This window comes from Meles meles, chromosome 7 (assembly GCF_922984935.1).
Source record: "Meles meles chromosome 7, mMelMel3.1 paternal haplotype, whole genome shotgun sequence".
Taxonomy (NCBI): domain Eukaryota; kingdom Metazoa; phylum Chordata; class Mammalia; order Carnivora; family Mustelidae; genus Meles; species Meles meles.
In genome coordinates this window covers 95,747,757-95,765,755 of record NC_060072.1, presented here as the reverse complement: position 1 = coordinate 95,765,755, position 17,999 = coordinate 95,747,757, and the positions used below count along the sequence as shown (strand labels likewise).

The 17,999-nt window shown below is 48.7% G+C and overlaps 2 protein-coding genes across 2 annotated transcripts in view; one reads left to right on the top strand and one right to left on the bottom strand.

The window, feature by feature from the left end:
* The window catches only part of LOC123946214 (SAP domain containing ribonucleoprotein), a 43,714-nt gene extending 40,869 nt beyond the window's left edge, over positions 1-2,845 (top strand). Inside the window, exon 11 of the mRNA XM_046011530.1 lies at positions 2,585-2,845. Within this exon, the coding sequence (XP_045867486.1) occupies positions 2,585-2,626 (42 nt within the window). The 3' untranslated portion in view covers positions 2,627-2,845. The remainder of the gene's footprint in view (positions 1-2,584) is intronic.
* A 4,307-nt stretch (positions 2,846-7,152) lies between these two features.
* Positions 7,153-16,805, bottom strand: GDF11 (growth differentiation factor 11). Its single transcript, XM_046014075.1, has 3 exons — positions 16,337-16,805; positions 11,029-11,426; positions 7,153-10,507 (listed from the first exon to the last, which is right to left on the bottom strand). The coding sequence occupies exons 1-3, from the start codon at positions 16,803-16,805 to the stop codon at positions 10,127-10,129; spliced, it is 1,248 nt and encodes a 415-aa protein (XP_045870031.1). The 3' UTR covers positions 7,153-10,126.
* Between the last annotated feature and the right edge of the window lie 1,194 nt (positions 16,806-17,999).

The following is a 17,999-nucleotide window of genomic DNA, read 5'->3' as shown; positions in this document are numbered from 1 at the left end:
GTTAGAGCCATTTAGCCTGGAAATGAGCACAGAATTTGGAATCACAAAAGCTTTGGTTTGAAAAGTGACTCTGCCACTTCATATTACTTACAAGTTATGGTAGTTCTCTGAGCCTGTTTCACCATCTGGGATGTAGAGATAATACCTACCTCAAAGTGGTATTTTAAACATGAAATTATTCTATGTAAAAAGGGATGATACTATGTAAAATGCTAGACACAAAGCCTGTCTATTACATTTGGTAAGTAGCAATGTCTCTGATTATCTGCTAGCCATATTTCTTTGATTGTTTAATGAAGGCTTGTCCTACTCAGACACAAGTATAGTTGTGCCTAACTCCCCTCTGGAATACCTCAATGGACTCAAATGAGACTTCTTGTTCTTATCACTTTATCTATAACTCGTTTCTTAAATGAAAGAGTGGCTTTTTTTTTTTAAAGATTTTATTTATTTGACAGATAGAGATCACAAGTAGGCAGAGAGGCAGGCAGAGAGAGAGGAGGAAGCAGGCTCCCTGCGGAGCAGAGAGCCTGATGCGGGGCTCAATCCCAGGACCCTGAGATCATGACCTGAGCCGAAGGCAGCGGCTTAATCCACTGAGCCACCCAGGTGCCCCGAAAGAGTGGCTTTTTTAGTTTTGTTTTGTGTTTTTTGTTTTGTTATTGTTTTTAAAGATTTGTGTTTGTCCATATCCCAGCTTCCTCTGGAGTAACTCACATTAACTGAGACCCTGAGCATTGGCAAGACTACTCAGAGGTTTGACAGACAGTATTGATTCCAATATTGATTTGGTGATTTAAGAGTATATCTATAATAGGGGCTGCTGGCTCATTCGGTAGAGAATGTGACTCTTGATCTTAGGGTTGAGAGTTCTAGCCCCATGTTGGGCATAGAGATTACTTGGAGCGGGGGGAGTGAGTATTTATGATGTCACCTAAGGTGTACATAAAGAAGAGTTGAAATAGTGAATATGTTTAGAATTCTGAATGTTTCTTGGGTGGTGAAGAATTTGCTGTATTCTTTCTTTCTTTAAATCTACCTCTGGAGGTGGCTTTTGTTTGTTTTGTTTTAAAGTAGGCTCCATGCCCAGCATGGGGCTTGAACTCAAGATCCTGATTTCAGGAGTTGCATGCTGTACAAACTGAGCCAGCCAGGCAGCCCTGGAGATGGACTTTGAAAATATATTACCTCACAGACTCAGAATCTTATAAAGTATTTTTATGAATAGATAATCAGAGTAAGTCTTATAAATAAACCCTTGTAAATAAAACCTTGATCAGTTTAGATCTCCATTAGGAAGAAACTTGAAAGACTTCATATTCTTTGAGCTGTTAATTCAGAATAAAGCATTACCTGTTGTATTAGCTTACTTACTGACTTGCCAGGATGAGCTTGAAGTAAACTTAAAGGCTTGTTTCAATTCTAGTAAAATTACTCCCCCTTTGCCAACGAAACTGTTGAACCAGCCGTATTTACTAAGGTAGTATGTTTGGCTTCTCCAGGATAATGCAGATGATTTTGTTGGTTGGCAACGAATAGTAGCTTTTGTTGGGAGAGTCAGTGCATGTAAGGGAGTAGTAACTTTAGAAATTGATGGAGTTTACATGAAACAGATGACTAATTTATTTGATTCCAAAGAATTGTGTCAGTAATCCAGGTAGAGTGAGCTGGGCTTATACACACTTTTCTTTTCACTCTGAATTAAACCTGTGTGAATGGAATGGAGGGGGGGAAGTCCCTGGGCACCTGGGTGGCTCATCAGCTAAGCATCCAACTCTTGATTTTGGCTCAGGTCATGATCTCAGGGTTGTGAGATCAAGTCCTGCTTCAGGCTCTTGTGCTGTGTGTGGAACCTGCTTCAGATTCTTTCTCTCTCTGCCCCTCCCCCCACCTACATCTCTTAGAGAAAAAAAGTCCCCTCTTTGCTGGGGGCAGTGGTTTGAATCAGCATGAGGGAGTGACTGCTGTTTTCAGTCACTCCCAGAACAAAAAGTTCTTTCTCTCCTTCCCCACTTCTCAGTTTGTGCTTCTCTGCAGTGTTGACTCCCTTAAAGAGATCCATGTTGGGGACTGCCCTCCTTCCCATTTATTCTTTTGGCACTGAAGATTTATATACCTCTCTGTGGATTTGGAGGCCCAAGGAATAGCTCCTGCTTGGGCCTTACTGCCTAGAAGGGCATCCCCTTCACCTCTATGAAAAGATAGCATTGGCCAACTCTTTGTCCTCTGAGATCTCCCATCTCCCCCCTGACTAGAAGATTCCCCAGTCTGTTAAGAGTCCATTGTTTCCAGACTAACTTGCTGTAAGGCTAAGTTGCCTTCTCTCCTTCAGGAATCTACTACTGTTCTCTTCCTCCTCTTCCCCCACCCCTCCTCCCTACAGTCTTCTCTCCTTCCTCCCCCAGTCTAACTGGATAACTAGAGAGATTCAGGAATGAAATCTGTGACTGCCAAGCTTAAGCCTAGGTCTTCCCTCCTTCTTGGGCCTTGTGATAGTTCATGTGAGTTTGGATTAAAGCCACCAGGAACCCATGCCACTGTTGTCTTGCAATCTAATTTTTTTCTTCTTGCTTCTTTTTCACAGGCAAAGAAGAGGAAAAGGGCAGAGCGCTTTGGGATTGCCTGATGAAAAGCTCTTAATGCTTTCTGTTCTCCAGTGGTTTCCATCTCTCTGACTTTTCTTGGTTATATATACCTAAATGCACAGTCATGTGCCTAGGTCCTGCCTTGCAATGAGATAGCATGTACCCTGGGTACATCCAGGAACTTCAGCAGCAGTTTGACTCATTGCTATTCCAACTTTAAGGTTGTTGTTCTTGTGTTGTTTTTTTTAATTATTATTTTGCTTGTTAATAAAAAACAAATAGAAAAGAAAACAGTGTGTTTTATTAGGTGCTTCTTTGAGTTTTTAGACCCAGATTAGACCAGATAAGGGGAGCTTCAGGGACAAATACTACAGGGAATTAGCCATAATGCCTTTATCCTTTAGAAAAGAGAAGAAGGAAAAGGATTTGAGTCTATTCCTTTAAGCCTATTTATTCCCTTCTCTCATACTCACAGGCATCCTTTTACTCTTTATCCTTCATGAAGAGGCCAAGTTTCACCCTGAACCTTTGCTTTAGCAGGTTGGCATGACCCATTTGGGGTACAATAGGGTGCACTGAGTTTTAGGTATAGAGAATATAAATATAAGGACTGGTGATTGGTAGTCTCTTACGGACTGGAGTCTAGAAGGACTCAGTTTTCAAGAGTGATCTAATGAGGGCACCTGGGTGGCTCAGTGGGTTAAGCCTCTGCCTTCGGCTCGGGTCATGATCTCGGGGTCCTGGGATTGAGTCCCGCATCAGGCTCTCTGCTCCACGGGGAGCCTGCTTCATCCTCTCTCTCTCTCTCTCTCTCTCTGCCTGCCTCTCTGCCTACTTGTGATCTCTGTCTGTCAAATAAATAAAATATTAAAAAAAAAAAAAAAAAGAGTGATCTAATGAGATACTGTCTAGTTTCAGCCAAGGCCAATATGTAGGACCCTGTTGGTTATGCAGTTCAGGAAAGGAAATGGGATGGGTACTCCTCAGAGCTAGAAGAAAGTGGAAGGATTTAGAGCATGACAGGATGTTAGAGGTATTAAGCATTGTTGTCTAGATCCCATTGGGAACATGAGCAGTGGACTGGAGGCCTCTGTTTTTTCAAGTGTGTGTGTGTGTGTGTGTATGTTTATAATCTACACTCAGTGTGGGGCTCAAACTCATGACCCCAAGATCAAGAGATTAAAAGCTGCGTGCTTTTCCGACTGAACCAACCAGGTGCCCCTGGAGGTTTCCACTTTCTAATCAAGTCCTGTGCTAGTTTGTCTTCCCACATTACAGAAGTATACTGTTGTGGTGGCAGCGTTTCTTAAATATTACTAAATTCCATTTTCCTTGCTGAGCCTTCTACTTAGAAAGGTTTGATTTTCTCCAGTCAGGCTGCTCGTTTGCATTTGATGTTTCACCAAGATCTGAGACGTGCTACTTTTCTTTTTGCGTATGTTGGTGTACGTTTCTCCTCCTAATCTTTGTTTCTGGACATCTCTATAAAGTTTGTTTTCCTGTTTGTTTTGAGAGTAAAACTTAAGAGCCTGGCACCTTACCTGAGAACTTTACAGGGCTCAGATCCTGTGTTGCGATTTAATTCCTTATTTCCATTTCTACTACAACCTGTCTGGTTTTTGATTAATAGAAAAGTAATGGTTTGATCCCTTCCTAACAAGAATCTCTTTTCAATAGAGTCTCTTCGGTTGCTGAGTAGGGCAGGAAACCCAAGTTGAGATGCTTTAGGAAAACTGCCTTGGAGAGCAAATGTAAAGTTTGCCCATTTATTGTGAATTTTGCCCCAATTTGACTTTGGAGAGGTGAACAAAAGGGAGCACTGATTATTAAACATTTCCTTCCCTCCCTTCCCTCTGGCCTCTTCTATTTGCCTGCCTTTTCTTTTCTCCAGGCCCTGATCTTGAGACTGACTTTTCTCTCTACTCTGTTTCTGTCTGAAAACAGAGCCACAGAAAATTAGTTGTTTTATAGCTTGAAAGAGATTATAGATTCAGTAAGGGTTTTCTACCCAAGAATGGGAAAATAAGAAATAGGTAAAGGAATAGAGCATTGGTTCTTCAGAAATTTTCTATACTTTGTCTCTATCTTCTGAAACCTTCCAGAAAGGTATTCAGCCTTCCCCCAGGATTCTCTCTTTGAAGCTTAATCATTCTTTTCCCCACTCAGCTCACTTCCCCAGATCTTTGATACTGTGTTTTTTCTTAGTTTCTGTGGATTTTTAAATAACTTTTTTCATCCCATTCCAGCAGCTGTTTTTCTGTCAGAAGTCTCTCCCCTCCAAGCCTGATCACCATATCCTCCTCTTCCTGTCTCATGGTAGTCATTCCATGCATACTTTCTGAGCATGAAAGTTCAGGATGCCTATGTCTTTTTACTAATTCAGTCTTAAAATAGGAAGTCCAGGCTTGCAGTTCTTTATCTGGGATCAAAGTACCCTTCCTTCCTATCCCCCAGTAGCCCTGATATGGCTGATTGAGGATTCATATGCAGTTAGCTGACTCGAGTCTTTTCCTTATCCTGAAGCTGTGACATTCTCTGCATACCTGGGAGCTCTTAATGAGGGAGTCTATAAAAGATGTGGAGGGAACTAGCTTCCTCAGCGGTAAATCTGCACCTTTTTTATGGTTCTCTTAAGAACCATGGGATCAAAAAAAAAAAAGAAAAAAAAAAAACATGGGATCTTCTCCACCATCACTCTAAACTGCCCCTTCCCCCCACCCCAACTCCTGGGAACTTCTGAATTACAACACTAGAACCTTCTACAGGGGTGAGAGCTATAGGAAGGAAGATGTGAATAAGAGCAGGACTTCTTGGTGTTGAGTTCCATTGCCATGTCTGACATGAGAAACAGATGAGGGGGAAGGAAGGAACTTCTGTAAATAAGGGAGAATAGCTTTTCCTCTATTTTCTTCCATGTGAGCCTCTGACAGATAATGTTCTTCCCTCTGATTATTGAAATCCACAAACTCTAATCTCTCCTTCGTGTTCCGTGTCCACATTCTTTTTCGTTTCAAAGGAATTGAAAAATAATGGCAGGTTTCATACCTTTGCAGACCTTTTGTGCCCAAGCTAGATCCCAGCTTTCCCTTTATTTTTCTTGTCCCTTGCTCTCCCTGCCTTTAGTTTTTTGACTTCTCAGATTACTATTAATAGATTAGAGTGGAATATTATATAGTATTTAGGTGTAATTTGTTCTCCAGTACTAGCTCTGCTGGCTCTGAGACTGGGCACCTCATTCCATGACTCTCTCCATACTGTACCAATAGCAAGCGACCCTATTGTGAAGGCTGCTATGAGGACTGATAATAGATTATATACTCAGCACAATTTGCTTACTATAGTTTTCATAGTAACCATTCAGTAAGCTCTTAATTTTACTAGGTGGTTTACAGGGGAAATATTTCTTTTCCCTGAGTAGGTTCCAGCTAGAGGGTAGAGAGGGAGCTACTCATCTGAACATGGGGGAGGGGAGGCTGCATGTTTAGGTGAATTTAAGGCTTCTGAGAGTGGGAAGAGGTGAGAGTCCCAGTTGCTCCTTTACCCTCACCTCACAGGCAGGAAAGCTGACCTTGTGGCCTGGGGCTTCCACTTCTCGACTTCTGCCTCACTACAGATGAGAAGTTGTAAATGCTACTCTGCCTGCTGGTTCTTAGCTTGGGACTCTGGTACCCAGAAAACAGGCCAAGTAACAGTATAGGATTGCTAGCTACTCGTGCATTGAGTTGGTGGTTGTTCCGGGATAAAAGTCATCTGGCAATCTCTTCTGGGTGTCCTTTCAACATAGGAAACAATGAGCAGTGAGGGAGAAAACCTATTTTTAGCTCAAGCCAAAAGCTAGGAGTAGGTGTGGATAAAACAATTCCTTAGGAAGATACCATATGTAGCACTTTATCTCTCAACCTCACTCTTGTAGTTGGCCTGAGGTGGGGTCAGTCTACTGACAGAACTGACAGGGCAGGGGAAATATGGTGGCACACTGATCCCACAGTGGCCCTGGCCTCCATTGTGGATCAGGTCAACGTGACAGAAGCTTTCCTTTTTTTCCCCCAAATGTGAGTTAGGCAAGATTCTTTTGTTTTACACAGGAGACATTTTTATGGAGAAATCAAAGACCATTTGAGATGCTTAACCATGTTGGTACATTTACAATTTGAATGGCTATGTTGGTTTGGTTTGTGGATTTTGGTGAAACTTAGTTAAGGGAACTCTGGGAGAATGGGACTGACATTAGCTGGATCATCTTAAGAGAACTTTTAGATTCTGTTACGTGGAGGCTGGGAGAGGGTTTTGGTAATCTTTGAGACTGTTTTGGATCAAATTTTCCTGAGAAGAGTTGTTCTAGGTCCCCTCCCTTTCCCACTGTCTGTCCTTCCCTTGGACTGTATGTCCCCACCCTCATCCCAAATGCACTTAGTGTTTTTTCCTTGCTCCAGACCCCCATGTTCTTATTCTTTGAGCAAAAGGGTTTCATCCCCTCTCGGATCCTCATTTGTTCCTGGTCTCCAAGGTGTAAATGTGGTGCTTGGTTAGGGAGAAGAGTTCATCACTGAATTCTAAACTCTTTGACTGCTTTTATTTATTTATTTTTTTCAGGTTCAAGTGCTGGATTGTGTCATGTGACCATCCCAAAACTCAGAGCACCCTATGGCCATCTTTGCCCTCTGTCACATAACTTGAAAACTGCCTGATGGCCTTTTTGCAATGGTTCCCTCCAGGAAGCCTTGATCTCAGTGAAGAAGTCCTTTCCCGGCATTCCAATGCCCCTGTCACCCCCATACTCCTCAGTCACCCTTAACAAACAAAGGCAATCAATCACACACATGGTGTAACAAATACACAAAGTAAATAATAATTACACTACTAATGATCAGAGGGGCACTGGCCAGGTCCACACACATCATAAAGTGGGAGAGGGGTTGCTAGTTCCCACTAGGTTGCTGGACTGTGCAACCAAGCCTCTTTACCCCGTGCCTCTTTAGGGGTGAGGAGGACAATGGAATGAGACTTTGACTCATAATATATGTTCAGAAGAAAAAGACCCTCCCCACCCCAACAAAGGTCTTTATTTGGTGGTGTTAAAGGAGGATATTGTAGGTGTCCCCCAAGTCTAATGCTCCAGCTCTCTAGAATTTGTAGAGAGAAGTCACCTGATGTCTATTGTCCAACCCCCACCCTGTGCCAAGATCAAGAGACATGAGCATTTGATCTTGGAGGAGGCATCTTCTGTTCTTCTCTGTTCCTCTCCTTCAACCAAGGGAATGTGAGTGGTGTTGATGGTCATGTATATCTTGTTCTCCAAGGTTGGGGTAGAAGGAGGGATGGAAGAACAGGGCCAGAGAGGCTGGGGGCTAGCACTAGCTGTTACATGGGAGGCAAGTTGAAATGCTTAACAGCCCCTGCCCATTCCTGTACCAAATACCTCATCTTAGTTTTTCACAATGGGAATGGGAATAAGATACTAAAGCTCACCAACATCACTTTCCCAAGGGTGGTCACGTACCTTTGCCCCTTCCACCATCTGGGCCAGACAGGAGAGTCATACTCTTGGGAAGAACAAGCCTTCCAGGTCAGCTCTCCAGGTCAGGCTTTAGTACTGTTTGCATCAGACCCATAACTGCTGGCTCTACTTAAGAGTGGCAGTTTTGCTGAAGGTTCTGGACCTCCTCTCTTGACATCCTCTAGGCTCTTGCCCAGAACCAAGAGGTCTGGTGGTGAGGTATGGGTAGGGTGTGGATCAGGAGATATCTCAACTCCTTGGCTTCAGGCACTGTCCATCTGGGAGGCAGAGGGGAACTTGTACTCTGAAGCCTGTGACTCTTCTAAGCCTCACATCTCTTCACCACTGCTCTGGTGCCCTGGTTATCTGTCCCACAGCGAGAGGTATTTTATGTCCATAAAGTGCCCGTGGTAAGTGCTCAGAATTCATCTCTTGGCTGTGGCGGGTGCTGCTATTTCTCATTCCATCGAGGGGAAGAAACTGAGGCACAGTGAGTCCAGAAGATGGTGGGTCAGGATTGTGGGAGGGATGAATAGGCCCAGCTAGTGACTGGGAGTGGCGACGGGTCCCTGCCTGCTTCCTAGCCTTCCAAACCAGGGAGTCTCCATCCTTCCAGTCCTCTGCTCTAACTGGCCTTGTCAGATGCTTTTCCCTTCCCCACTGTATTGCTCCCTCCCTGCTGCCAGGTACTGCTAGATTCCAAAAATAAAAGATAAAAATAATTATAAACACTCTGCTCCCTTGTTCTCCCCCCTTCCACCCTGAGCTTTGGGGTTGGGGGAACTAAAATGTCCCCCCTCTGGAATCCCTTCCATCTTGATCTGCTGGCTCTATTCCCTAGCCCAGAGCAGTGATTTGGATTCAAATGCCCTGTAACCTTTAATCTCCTTACTACTCCTTTCTTGACCCCTCCTAACCCTTCCCAGACCTGGGACTCTGGGATCTCTATATTCTTTATTGACCTGAAGATAGAGGCTGGGAGTAGGGGTATTCCACAGGCTCTTTGGTCTCTCTTGGCTGGGGGTATTTGGGCATATGTGGGCCACATCCTCTGGCTAAATAACTCAGGACTATGAGGGTGGATCTGAGGGTAAGTTTAGTGGCTCTCATAGATCCTGAATGTTGAGGGCTCTCCCCTCCCCCACCCCCAGCTCCTAAACCCTAACCTCATACTGTTTCTGTGACTGCTGGAATTCAGTTCAACCCATTTGGCTCAGGAAGGTCAAGTTGGGTAATTATGGGTTGGAAAATTTCATGTGTTAGCCCTCTTGCCCTCTGCTCCCATTCCCAACCCTGGAGGCTTTATACAAGTGCTTAAGTAGGTGGGTATTGAGGGAGAACAGGGCTTTGGGGAATAAGGGAGAAATGGGGCACAGTGGGCAGGGGCCCTTCTATTTCAGTAAAGCCAAATACCAAAAAATGAAAAGTCACAATAAATAAATAAATAAAATTCCCAAATCCTTGCTTTTGCCCCTGCCCTCTCACTTCCCTTCCCCTTGGAGGGAGAAAGGGAAGAAGCTAAGAATGGATTTTTGATTTCCTCCTAATGAGAATGGTAGTCAGGGGATCTCCCCAAACCATACCAAGCCCCTCACTTTGCCAGTGGAAGAAAGGAGGCTGGGTGTGGGGCTTTCTCTTATTACTCCATTTCAGCCTCTTTCTCATCGTTTACCTCTGCCTGATCTCTGTCTCTTCTGCCTCTCTCTCCCTTTGCCTTCTCATTACTGCTCTTTTTGTTCCTCTGTCTCTATCCCTCTGCTCTACCTCTGTCTCTACGTCTCTCTGTCTTCTTGCCAAACCTTCTCACCTGCAAACCTCAAACACTCCCCACCTGACCATGCTCCCTCTTCCCCCTGTTCCCCAAACCCCTCACCCATCAGTCCCCACCTACCTTCCTCTGTTGTATTGCACACTGCTTGGGCAGGGAACAAGGTGTGATGTTCATGGCAAGAGGTGGAGGGAGCTCTAGGGTCTGGGGGTTGGGGGGTCAGGGCTGGGGGTCTAGGGGTAGGGTCTATGGGGGAGGCATCCTCTGTCCCCCACCTTAGGAGCAGCCACAGCGATCCACCACCATGCCAGGGATCTTGCCGTAGATAATCTGCTGCTTGTCATTGAAGTAGAGCATGTTGATTGGGGACATCTTGGTGGGAGTACAGCAGGGCCCAGCAGAGCCTCTTGGATTAGCCTGTTGCACCAAGTGGGTGTGCGGATACTTTTGCATGAACATGTACTCGCACTGGCCGGAGCAGTAGTTGGCCTTGTATCGTTTAGGCGCGATGATCCAGTCCCAGCCAAAAGCCTCAAAGTCCACTGTGAGGGGATATCGGCAGCAGCGGGACTCACTCGAGTGCTCATCGCAGTCCAGGCCCAGGTTCCGCCGGGACCGTTTTGTGTTCTCTAGGACCCGAAGCTCCATGAAAGGATGCTGGGGGTGGGGGAGAGGAGAAAGAGATGTGATAAGAGACTTGAAGAGCACCTACTCCCTTTCCTTTCTCATCTGCCCCTGAACAGGGGCATCAGAACAGAGACAGTCGCCCTCTCAGCTTTTCCCCTGCTCCTATTTCCAGCCCTATCTTCTATTCACTTTTCTCACAAGCTAGCTATGTCTCCTTCAACTCACCCCTAATTTTCTACTGGCAACCTCACCCTGATCACCCCCTTGGCCCCAGGCTTCATCAACAGACCATTTTTGTGTTTTCTTGGATCTCCCAATTAATACCCCAAATCCAATTTCCACCTGTTGCCTGGCTTGTATCTGAAAAGTGATAGCTGCCACTCCCCACCCTATCCGCACCCCCAAAACCGCTCCTCTAGAAACAGCTCCTGGCCCCTGAGAAATAACACTGGTGCCCAGCCCCTTCTCATTCCTGGTCTACCTTTTCCAACATCCCACCTCCTCAGGGCCAGGTTATACATATCTGGCACCATCTCAGGCTCCCTGCTCACCAGCCCCTCAGCTCCCGGCCCCAGGGAGGTAACAGCCAGGTCTGTGCCACTGGGATCAAAGGCGTTGATCTCGATGCCCCAGTTGCTCTGTGGCTGTCGGAACCAGCTGTGTAGCACTTGCTTGAAGTCGATGCTCTGCCAGTGGCCTGAGCGTGAGTGCAGCTCAATCTTGAGTGAGCGGATTCGGATATGACGCCGTCCTCCGCCCCCTCCCCCTGCAGTCCCTTCCCCAGTTAGGGGTTTCAGTCGCAAGATCTGCAGGTAGACTGTGGCTGGGCGGGGCACCGGCCGTAGATACACCCACAGCTGGGCCTTCAGTACCTTTGTGAACATCACCTTGGGGCTGAAGTGGAAATGGCAGCAGAGGGGGCTGCCATCTGTCTGCACCGCAGGGTCCGCTGATAAGAAAGAAGGGGGCACAGCATCAGCAAAGGGTGTTTGTGAAGGGCGTCAGCAGCCCTGGGTGGCACTGGCAACTTGAACGACTCAGCCTGAGTTTTCCAGTTATTTACCCTTCTCTCGTGTTGTCTTGTTGACTATGACTACTGTGTCACTGGTACTCAGAACAGCGCCTCCTCTCTTTCCCTACAGGATGATGTTTCTATCAGGGCTTTCTGATCTGCATCCACTCCTTAGTCCATTTGTCCTAACACATAGGCCCCGGTCTATAGATAACCTGCACAGACAGTTATTAGGGATATCCCTTCCCACCTGCAGCTTAGCATTCCCCCAGCATGTAGGGCTCCAAATTTTTCAGAACTCTGATGCTCTTCATAGAAGCCAAACCTCATCACACCTGCTCTTCTCAGGTTGCATTGCCCCATTTCTGCCCTGTTTTGTGTGGTGGCCAGGTGATGCCTTGGTACAACCCCCACCCCCAACCAGATGTCTCAAGAGTGGGTAACCAGGGTCCAGATAGGGAGCAGGGGCTAAATGTATTTCATGAGGTAAGCCAGAATCCAGATCTAGGCTTCTTAAACCATTCCTGCCAGAAACAATACACTCAGAAGAATGGATCAACTCAAGCGCTGACTCTTGTATATCTGACTCCCCAGTCCCTTTAATCCTGAGAATGAGTTTCCTCAGCTGTTTCCTCCTCCTCATCACCGTTACTGCCTCAGTTTTTAAGGAAGGGAAAAACTACCTCCATGTTGTTTATACCTATTGCCCAAAGCTTCAGAAATAATATTCAACACATCAGATTAACTGCAATGTCTTCTTTTCTCCCCTGAGCTTCCTTTGGTTTCTCAGTCTAGTGCCAGTAAGTCTTTACAAAGGTTTAACATCCCAACTTTACGTTTTGTTACATTATATCTTGTTCTAGACCAGAAATTGACCCTTCTTGGGTCAAAAGGCTGATTCTCAGCATCTGCCACTATTTCCATTTCAGGTGCTCTGGGTTTCCCTTTCTAATCTCTTAAGTCAGTTGGAAATGCCCTAAATCATGTTTCCACTGGACAGGAATATCCATTCTCACTCTAAATAGACTGAGAGAACAAGAGTCAGGAATGAGCTTCCAGAGCTATATAAGTATGATCAGGAAGTCCAGCCCTTATGTATCACTCCAGGTCTTGAGTGCTGTGTAATCATGGAGGACTTAGCATCTGTTGTCTCCCATCAGCACTCCCCCACCCCAGGAGAAGGAGCATCCTCCAAGTGAGATGAGGAGGCAAGTGCTCAATGATCTTCATATATTCAGGAATGAGACACACATTTCCTCTGGTAGCTTCCTTTCCCTTGGTTCTTATCTGAGGTTCCAGGGCACTGGTAGTCCTCCCAGTTATCCACCTGCTGGAGCTGCAATGCTGGCACAATGAGAGAGGATTCAGGGAGTAGAGATTCAGAGATTAGGAGAATTAGGAGAGTAGCTGAGGCAGGGAAACTGCTGGTGAGATGGGGCTATTGTGCCTAATTTCTAATAAATTGTCTTATTTTCCCACCTGTCTTCGTTATTAGCTACTAATCTCCACGAGGGTGGACACTTGTCAATACTCTGTCTGTTTTGCTCACTATTATAGCTTTAGTGCCTCCCATATTACCAAGCAGTGTTTAGTAAATGCTGAATGAACTCCCTTACCTCCAAATCTTAAAATATATAGGCAAATGCCTAAAAGTTCTTCCTGGCATCTAAATACTGTTCTTAGACTAAAAAGTGGGTTCAGTCACTGCTCGACTCCTAATTAACATGTATCTGACCTTTCCTACCCAACAGTCTTGGTGATGCAGATGATAATTCTTGTTTATAGGAGTGCTGAGCATTAAGTAATGAAAATAGTAGTAGCTTCTCAATAAATGCTGGATTATTGTTAGTTTGTAAGCTCTAAGCATATTCCCCTACCTAAGCTAACCTAGGGGATTGGGCACTAGGGCCCCATCCCTCTAAGTCTTTGGTTTCTTCAGAGTCCCCCACTCCTACCCCAGGGACTCAGCATGCACTTCTCTCCCAGGGGATGTGCGGACAGTTGGTACTACAAGAGGCCAAGATGGATGGAGAATGAAAGGGAAAGGGGAAGAGACAGGAGAGAGACTGGAGGTGGTGAGAGAGGTAAGAATAGAGAAGAGACTGTTAGTGATGAAGGCAGGTTGGAAGAGATAGTCAAGAGAACTGGAAGAGAGAAGGAAGGGAGAGAGGAAGAGGAAGGTCATGGTGGGGCGAAAGAAATAAGCTTGGGAGTTGAATATTGGTAGAGAAGGGGCAATGTGAAGGAGTAGACCAGGGATAAAAAGTGAAAGGAGGAAGGTAGCTAAGCCTTGTGGGGTTAAGAGAAAGGATAGAAAGATACAGAGAGAGGAACAAAGAAGAAGCAGGTAGTGCCACAGAGGGAAACAAGAAGCTTGAGAGAGTCCCCAACACACACATATAGGCCCAGCTCCCAAGGGGAGGGGAAGGAGCCACATCTGTGTTGGATTGATCGGGTTGGTGGCAGGCAGCAGGTCAGGTTTAGTAGGCGGTGCTGGTCTGGAGAGAGGTCATTGCACTATTTTCAGCAAAAGCCCAACCCCCTCCCAGCTCACCACCTCCTCCTCTATGGCGCCCCCCTCCACCCCCTACATACTCTCCTTACCCAGGCTGGAAGGCCTAGGGGCAAGGAGGTTGGGCTGAGAGGGCAGGGGCCTCTTGGTGTAGGAAAGGAGAGAGAAACTGAGGGGCTGGGCTTGGCTCCCAGAAGGGCAAGGGGGCTGGGTTCCCAGGATGAAGGCTGGGGTGGGAGAGCCTGAGAGGGTGGAGGGAACTAGGGCAGGCACTGCAGCCTAGGAGAGGTGGGGGCTGGGGTCCAGGGCTGAGTGCTGGGGGAGGGGAGGAAGGGGGAGGGGAGCGGAGGCCATCTCTGCTGACAAACACCTCCCCCGATTAGCAGAGCACAAGTCTCTTATTAAAGCGGGTCCCTGGGGATTAGACTATAAAAGTCTCTTTTTCCTTTTCCCCTCTCTCCCTCCCTTCCCCTCCGCTCCCCCTCCCTCTCAAAAGAGCTCAGCTTGGCTCTTAAAGGGGACGTACAATACCTGACTGGAGACCCAGTTCCCTAGTTATCCAAGTCCTGAAGTAGAATGAGGGCGGAAGTTGGGGTAGAACCCCACCTACCGGTGTCCTTCCTGGTGCCCCCCCAACCTAACTTGCAATGTCCAATCCATGCACGCAGAGTGTGCTCACTCCCTGCATCCCCATTCTAAGGGCTAGCTCTGTGCTCAAGCCACTTGGTTAAGGGATGCTAAGGATAGAAAGAGACAAGGGGAAGTCCGTAAGTCCATCACCCATTCTGAAACTCCACATACACACCAAACTACACAGACCAGAGTGTGTTTTTCCTCTGTACCCTTCATCTTCTTCCAGCATACTCTTCTTCAGAATTCCTCCACAACTGTTTCATAGAATCCCCACCCCCACCCCTGCACTCAGTCAATCTTAGACTGACCCTAGCTTCTATAAAGCAGAAACCTTAAGAACACAAGGGAGACTGAGGAACCTAGACAGATCCCAGGCTTTCACGATCACCACCACCCTCAGCAAGTTTTCTAGTCCTTGGGGTTTTCTTTTTCTTTATCAGCCTAGCCAAGTATTGTGGAGTTAGGGTCTGTAGAGAAACTGGTGGCAGTATGAGGCACTCAGCTTCACAGATGCACACCTGGGTTCCTGTGCCTCTCCCATGGGAGTGGGCCACTAGGAGTCCACCTCAGCCCCCAGCTTTTTATGACCCATGTGCCAATAAACCAGCCCCCCCCCTCTTCTGTTCAGAGCCATAAAACTGAACTATGGAGTGGGGGAGCGACTTTGCCAAACCACTAGGGAATAAGAGAGGGCCTGATTCCCTGGAGCTGGAGCAGGGAAGGGGTGAAGGGACCTCAGTGGGGGAGGGGAAAAGGGAGTCATCTGACCCTAGGGAGAGCTGGGGGTGGGGTGGGGGGGTGTTGGCCTGGATTTTCCAGGCCATAAAATTTCAAAGCAGCTCAAGTCTATTAACATGTTCATCTTCCGTTTGGCCAGGAGCTTGAATGCCTGGGTTCCCCCTCCCTCCTTATCTATTTCTTTTTCTCCCTAGGTCTTCCCCTCTCTCCTCAAGTCCAGTTTTGAGTAGGGTCGGGTGAATAGGGAAAGGAATGATAAGCTTAGAGTAGCCAAATGGGTGCCCTCAGCCCCAGTGCAGTGGCGTTGAGTTCTCTGAGCCCGGTCAGTACCAAGAAAGTACAGTTTTCCCAGCCCTGGGAGACCGGGTGTCAGAAGGGCTCTGGTGAAATGGGTGCCAGCTGGGCTGCTAGGAGAGACACTGGGCTCTGGGAGGGACCTCGTTCCTGCTAGAGCGAGAAGAGCACTCAGTTCTCTGCAGCCCGGTGGGCGCGTTGCGGAGCCAGAGGTGGAAGGGGCGGAGAGTTGATGCCAAGGGCACTGGGAGCAGACAGCTCTGCAACCCGCCTGTGGCGGTCCCGAAGCATCCCGATTCTGTGCTCCAGCCTCTCCTCCATGGCCCTTCAGGACTGAGTTGCTGCCCCTTCCACTCCGCTGCGATTGGGCTCTAGCTTCCCCAGACTCCCGGCAACACGGGTCTTTTATGAACACCCGGGTGGGACGCGGTATCTCGCAACCCTCTCTCTGTTTGCCCTCCCACCTCGGGGAACGGAGTGTGCACACAACTCCGCGGCCCATCTCCAAGCTCGAAAAACTTCTATGGAGCAGCCCCCGCTCCCCAATCCGTCAAGTTTTCGCAGAAAAAGCTTCTGGGCCGGAGCGGCCAGGAGCGCCCCGCTTCGGAGCGGGAGGCGCTCACTTTCCCAGAGCCAGCACCCCACTGCTCGCGCCCCGCCGCCCACTTACTCTCCTGGGCCATGCTAATGACAGTCTCGGTGGTGGCATGGTACTCGTCCTCCTCCAGGAAGTCTTCGGGCTGCAGCGCGTCTCCCTGGAAGTCGTGTAGGTCCAGGATCTGCTGCAGCGGCGGCGCCTTGGGCAGCAGCTGCTTCACCACCTCGCGGCTGATGTTGGGCGCCTCCTTGAGCCGCAGTTTGCTCAGGATCTGCGACTTGATGCTCTCCAGGCGCAGCTCGCGGCTGTGCTGCCGCCACACGCATACGGGGCAGCCGTCGGGCTCGGGCGCCACGGACGGGGCCGGCCGGCTCGAGCGCTCCCCCCCGGCCCCCGCCGCCGCCGCCGCCGCCGCCGCCGCCGCCGCCGCCGCCGCCGCCGCCGCCGCCGCCGCCGCGGGGCCCTCGGCCGCCTCCCCCCGGGGCCGCAGCTCCAGGGCGAGGAGCAGGAAGCCCAGCAGCAGCGGGGCCGTGAGCACCATGCTGGAGGGGAGGGGAGGGAGGACTGGGGGGCGGGGACGCCGGAGTCCCGCAGGGAGGGGGCGGAGGGAGAAGGGAGGGAGGAGGAGGGGGTACGGGCGGCGCGGGATTGGGGGCTGCCCGGCCGAGGGGGGGCCGGGGGGGCCGGGGGCGGCGGGCGCGCGGGCGGGGCTGGCGGGCGGCCGGGGCGGGCGGCTGGGGGGGCCCGAGCCCGGGCCAGGCCCTTTATAGCCCCGGCCCCCGTGTCGTCAGCGGCAGCGATTGGCTGCGGAGCCAACAAAAGAGGCAGCGCTGTCATCCGAGGCGAGAGAGGGAGCCGGAGAGAGCCGAGGAAAAGAGAGAGAGAGAGAGAGGGAGAGAGGGCCCAGAGAGAGATGAAGAGAGAGATACTGGGGTGAGGGAGAGGAAAGGAGAGATAGAGAGAGAAAGTAAGAGTCAGAGAGCCCAAGGAGAGACAGAGAGATAAAGGGGCAAGAGACAGATGAGACACAGAGATAGGTAAAGCAGGAGGAAGAGGGGAGAGAGAGAGAGAGAGACAAAGGGGGGATAAGAGAGAGAGTCAGACGGGAGAAGACAGAGGAGAGACTTAGCTGGAGAGAGACAGAGACAGAGAAGGAAAGAGACTGGTATAAACTAGTGGGAGAGTTACAGGGAGAGAATTGGGGACAAAGGCAGGGGAGAGAGACCAGAGGGAGAAGAGAGGTATGGCTAGACAGGAGGAAGGGATGGAGGTCCACAGAGCCTGATCACAAGAGGTCAGGAGTGCAGAGAGATGGGAACAGGGACAGAGAAACTGATGGGACAAAGACCAGAGTCCTGGGAAAGAGAGGGAGAGAAATCAAGAAGAGAAGGCTTGGGAGATGCCAAGGGAGCCCCTGAGGAGGAAGACACAGAGGATCAGGGGAAGGCAGAGATGAAAAGACAGACTTTTGAGGAGAGGAGAGACAGCACAGTGACAGGGTCAGCCTTGGTGGAAGTATGGAGAGCCTGAGGGGGAGGAAGTGGGGAATTTGAGCCCAGAGGAGCCCCAGCTACTGGAGGTAGCCCAAAGAAAATGTTTAAAGAAGCCCTGGAGGGCAGCATCACGCTGGGCTCATTGGGAGCTCAGAACAGATGGAAGGATGGGACATGCGGGTTAGCAAGGAATACAAGGAGAGAAGGAAACCAGAGATAATGGGAGCAGGTGGGGAAGTGGT

Coding starts and splice junctions, on each gene's coding strand:
- GDF11 (XM_046014075.1), bottom strand. CDS start 16,805: ATGGTGCTCACGGCCCCGCTGCTGCTGGGCTTCCTGCTCCTCGCCCTG. Junction 11,427..16,336: donor CATTAGCATGGCCCAGGAGA/GTAAGTGGGCGG, acceptor CTTTCTTATCAG/CGGACCCTGCGGTGCAGACA. Junction 10,508..11,028: donor GGCCGGGAGCTGAGGGGCTG/GTGAGCAGGGAG, acceptor CCCCACCCCCAG/CATCCTTTCATGGAGCTTCG.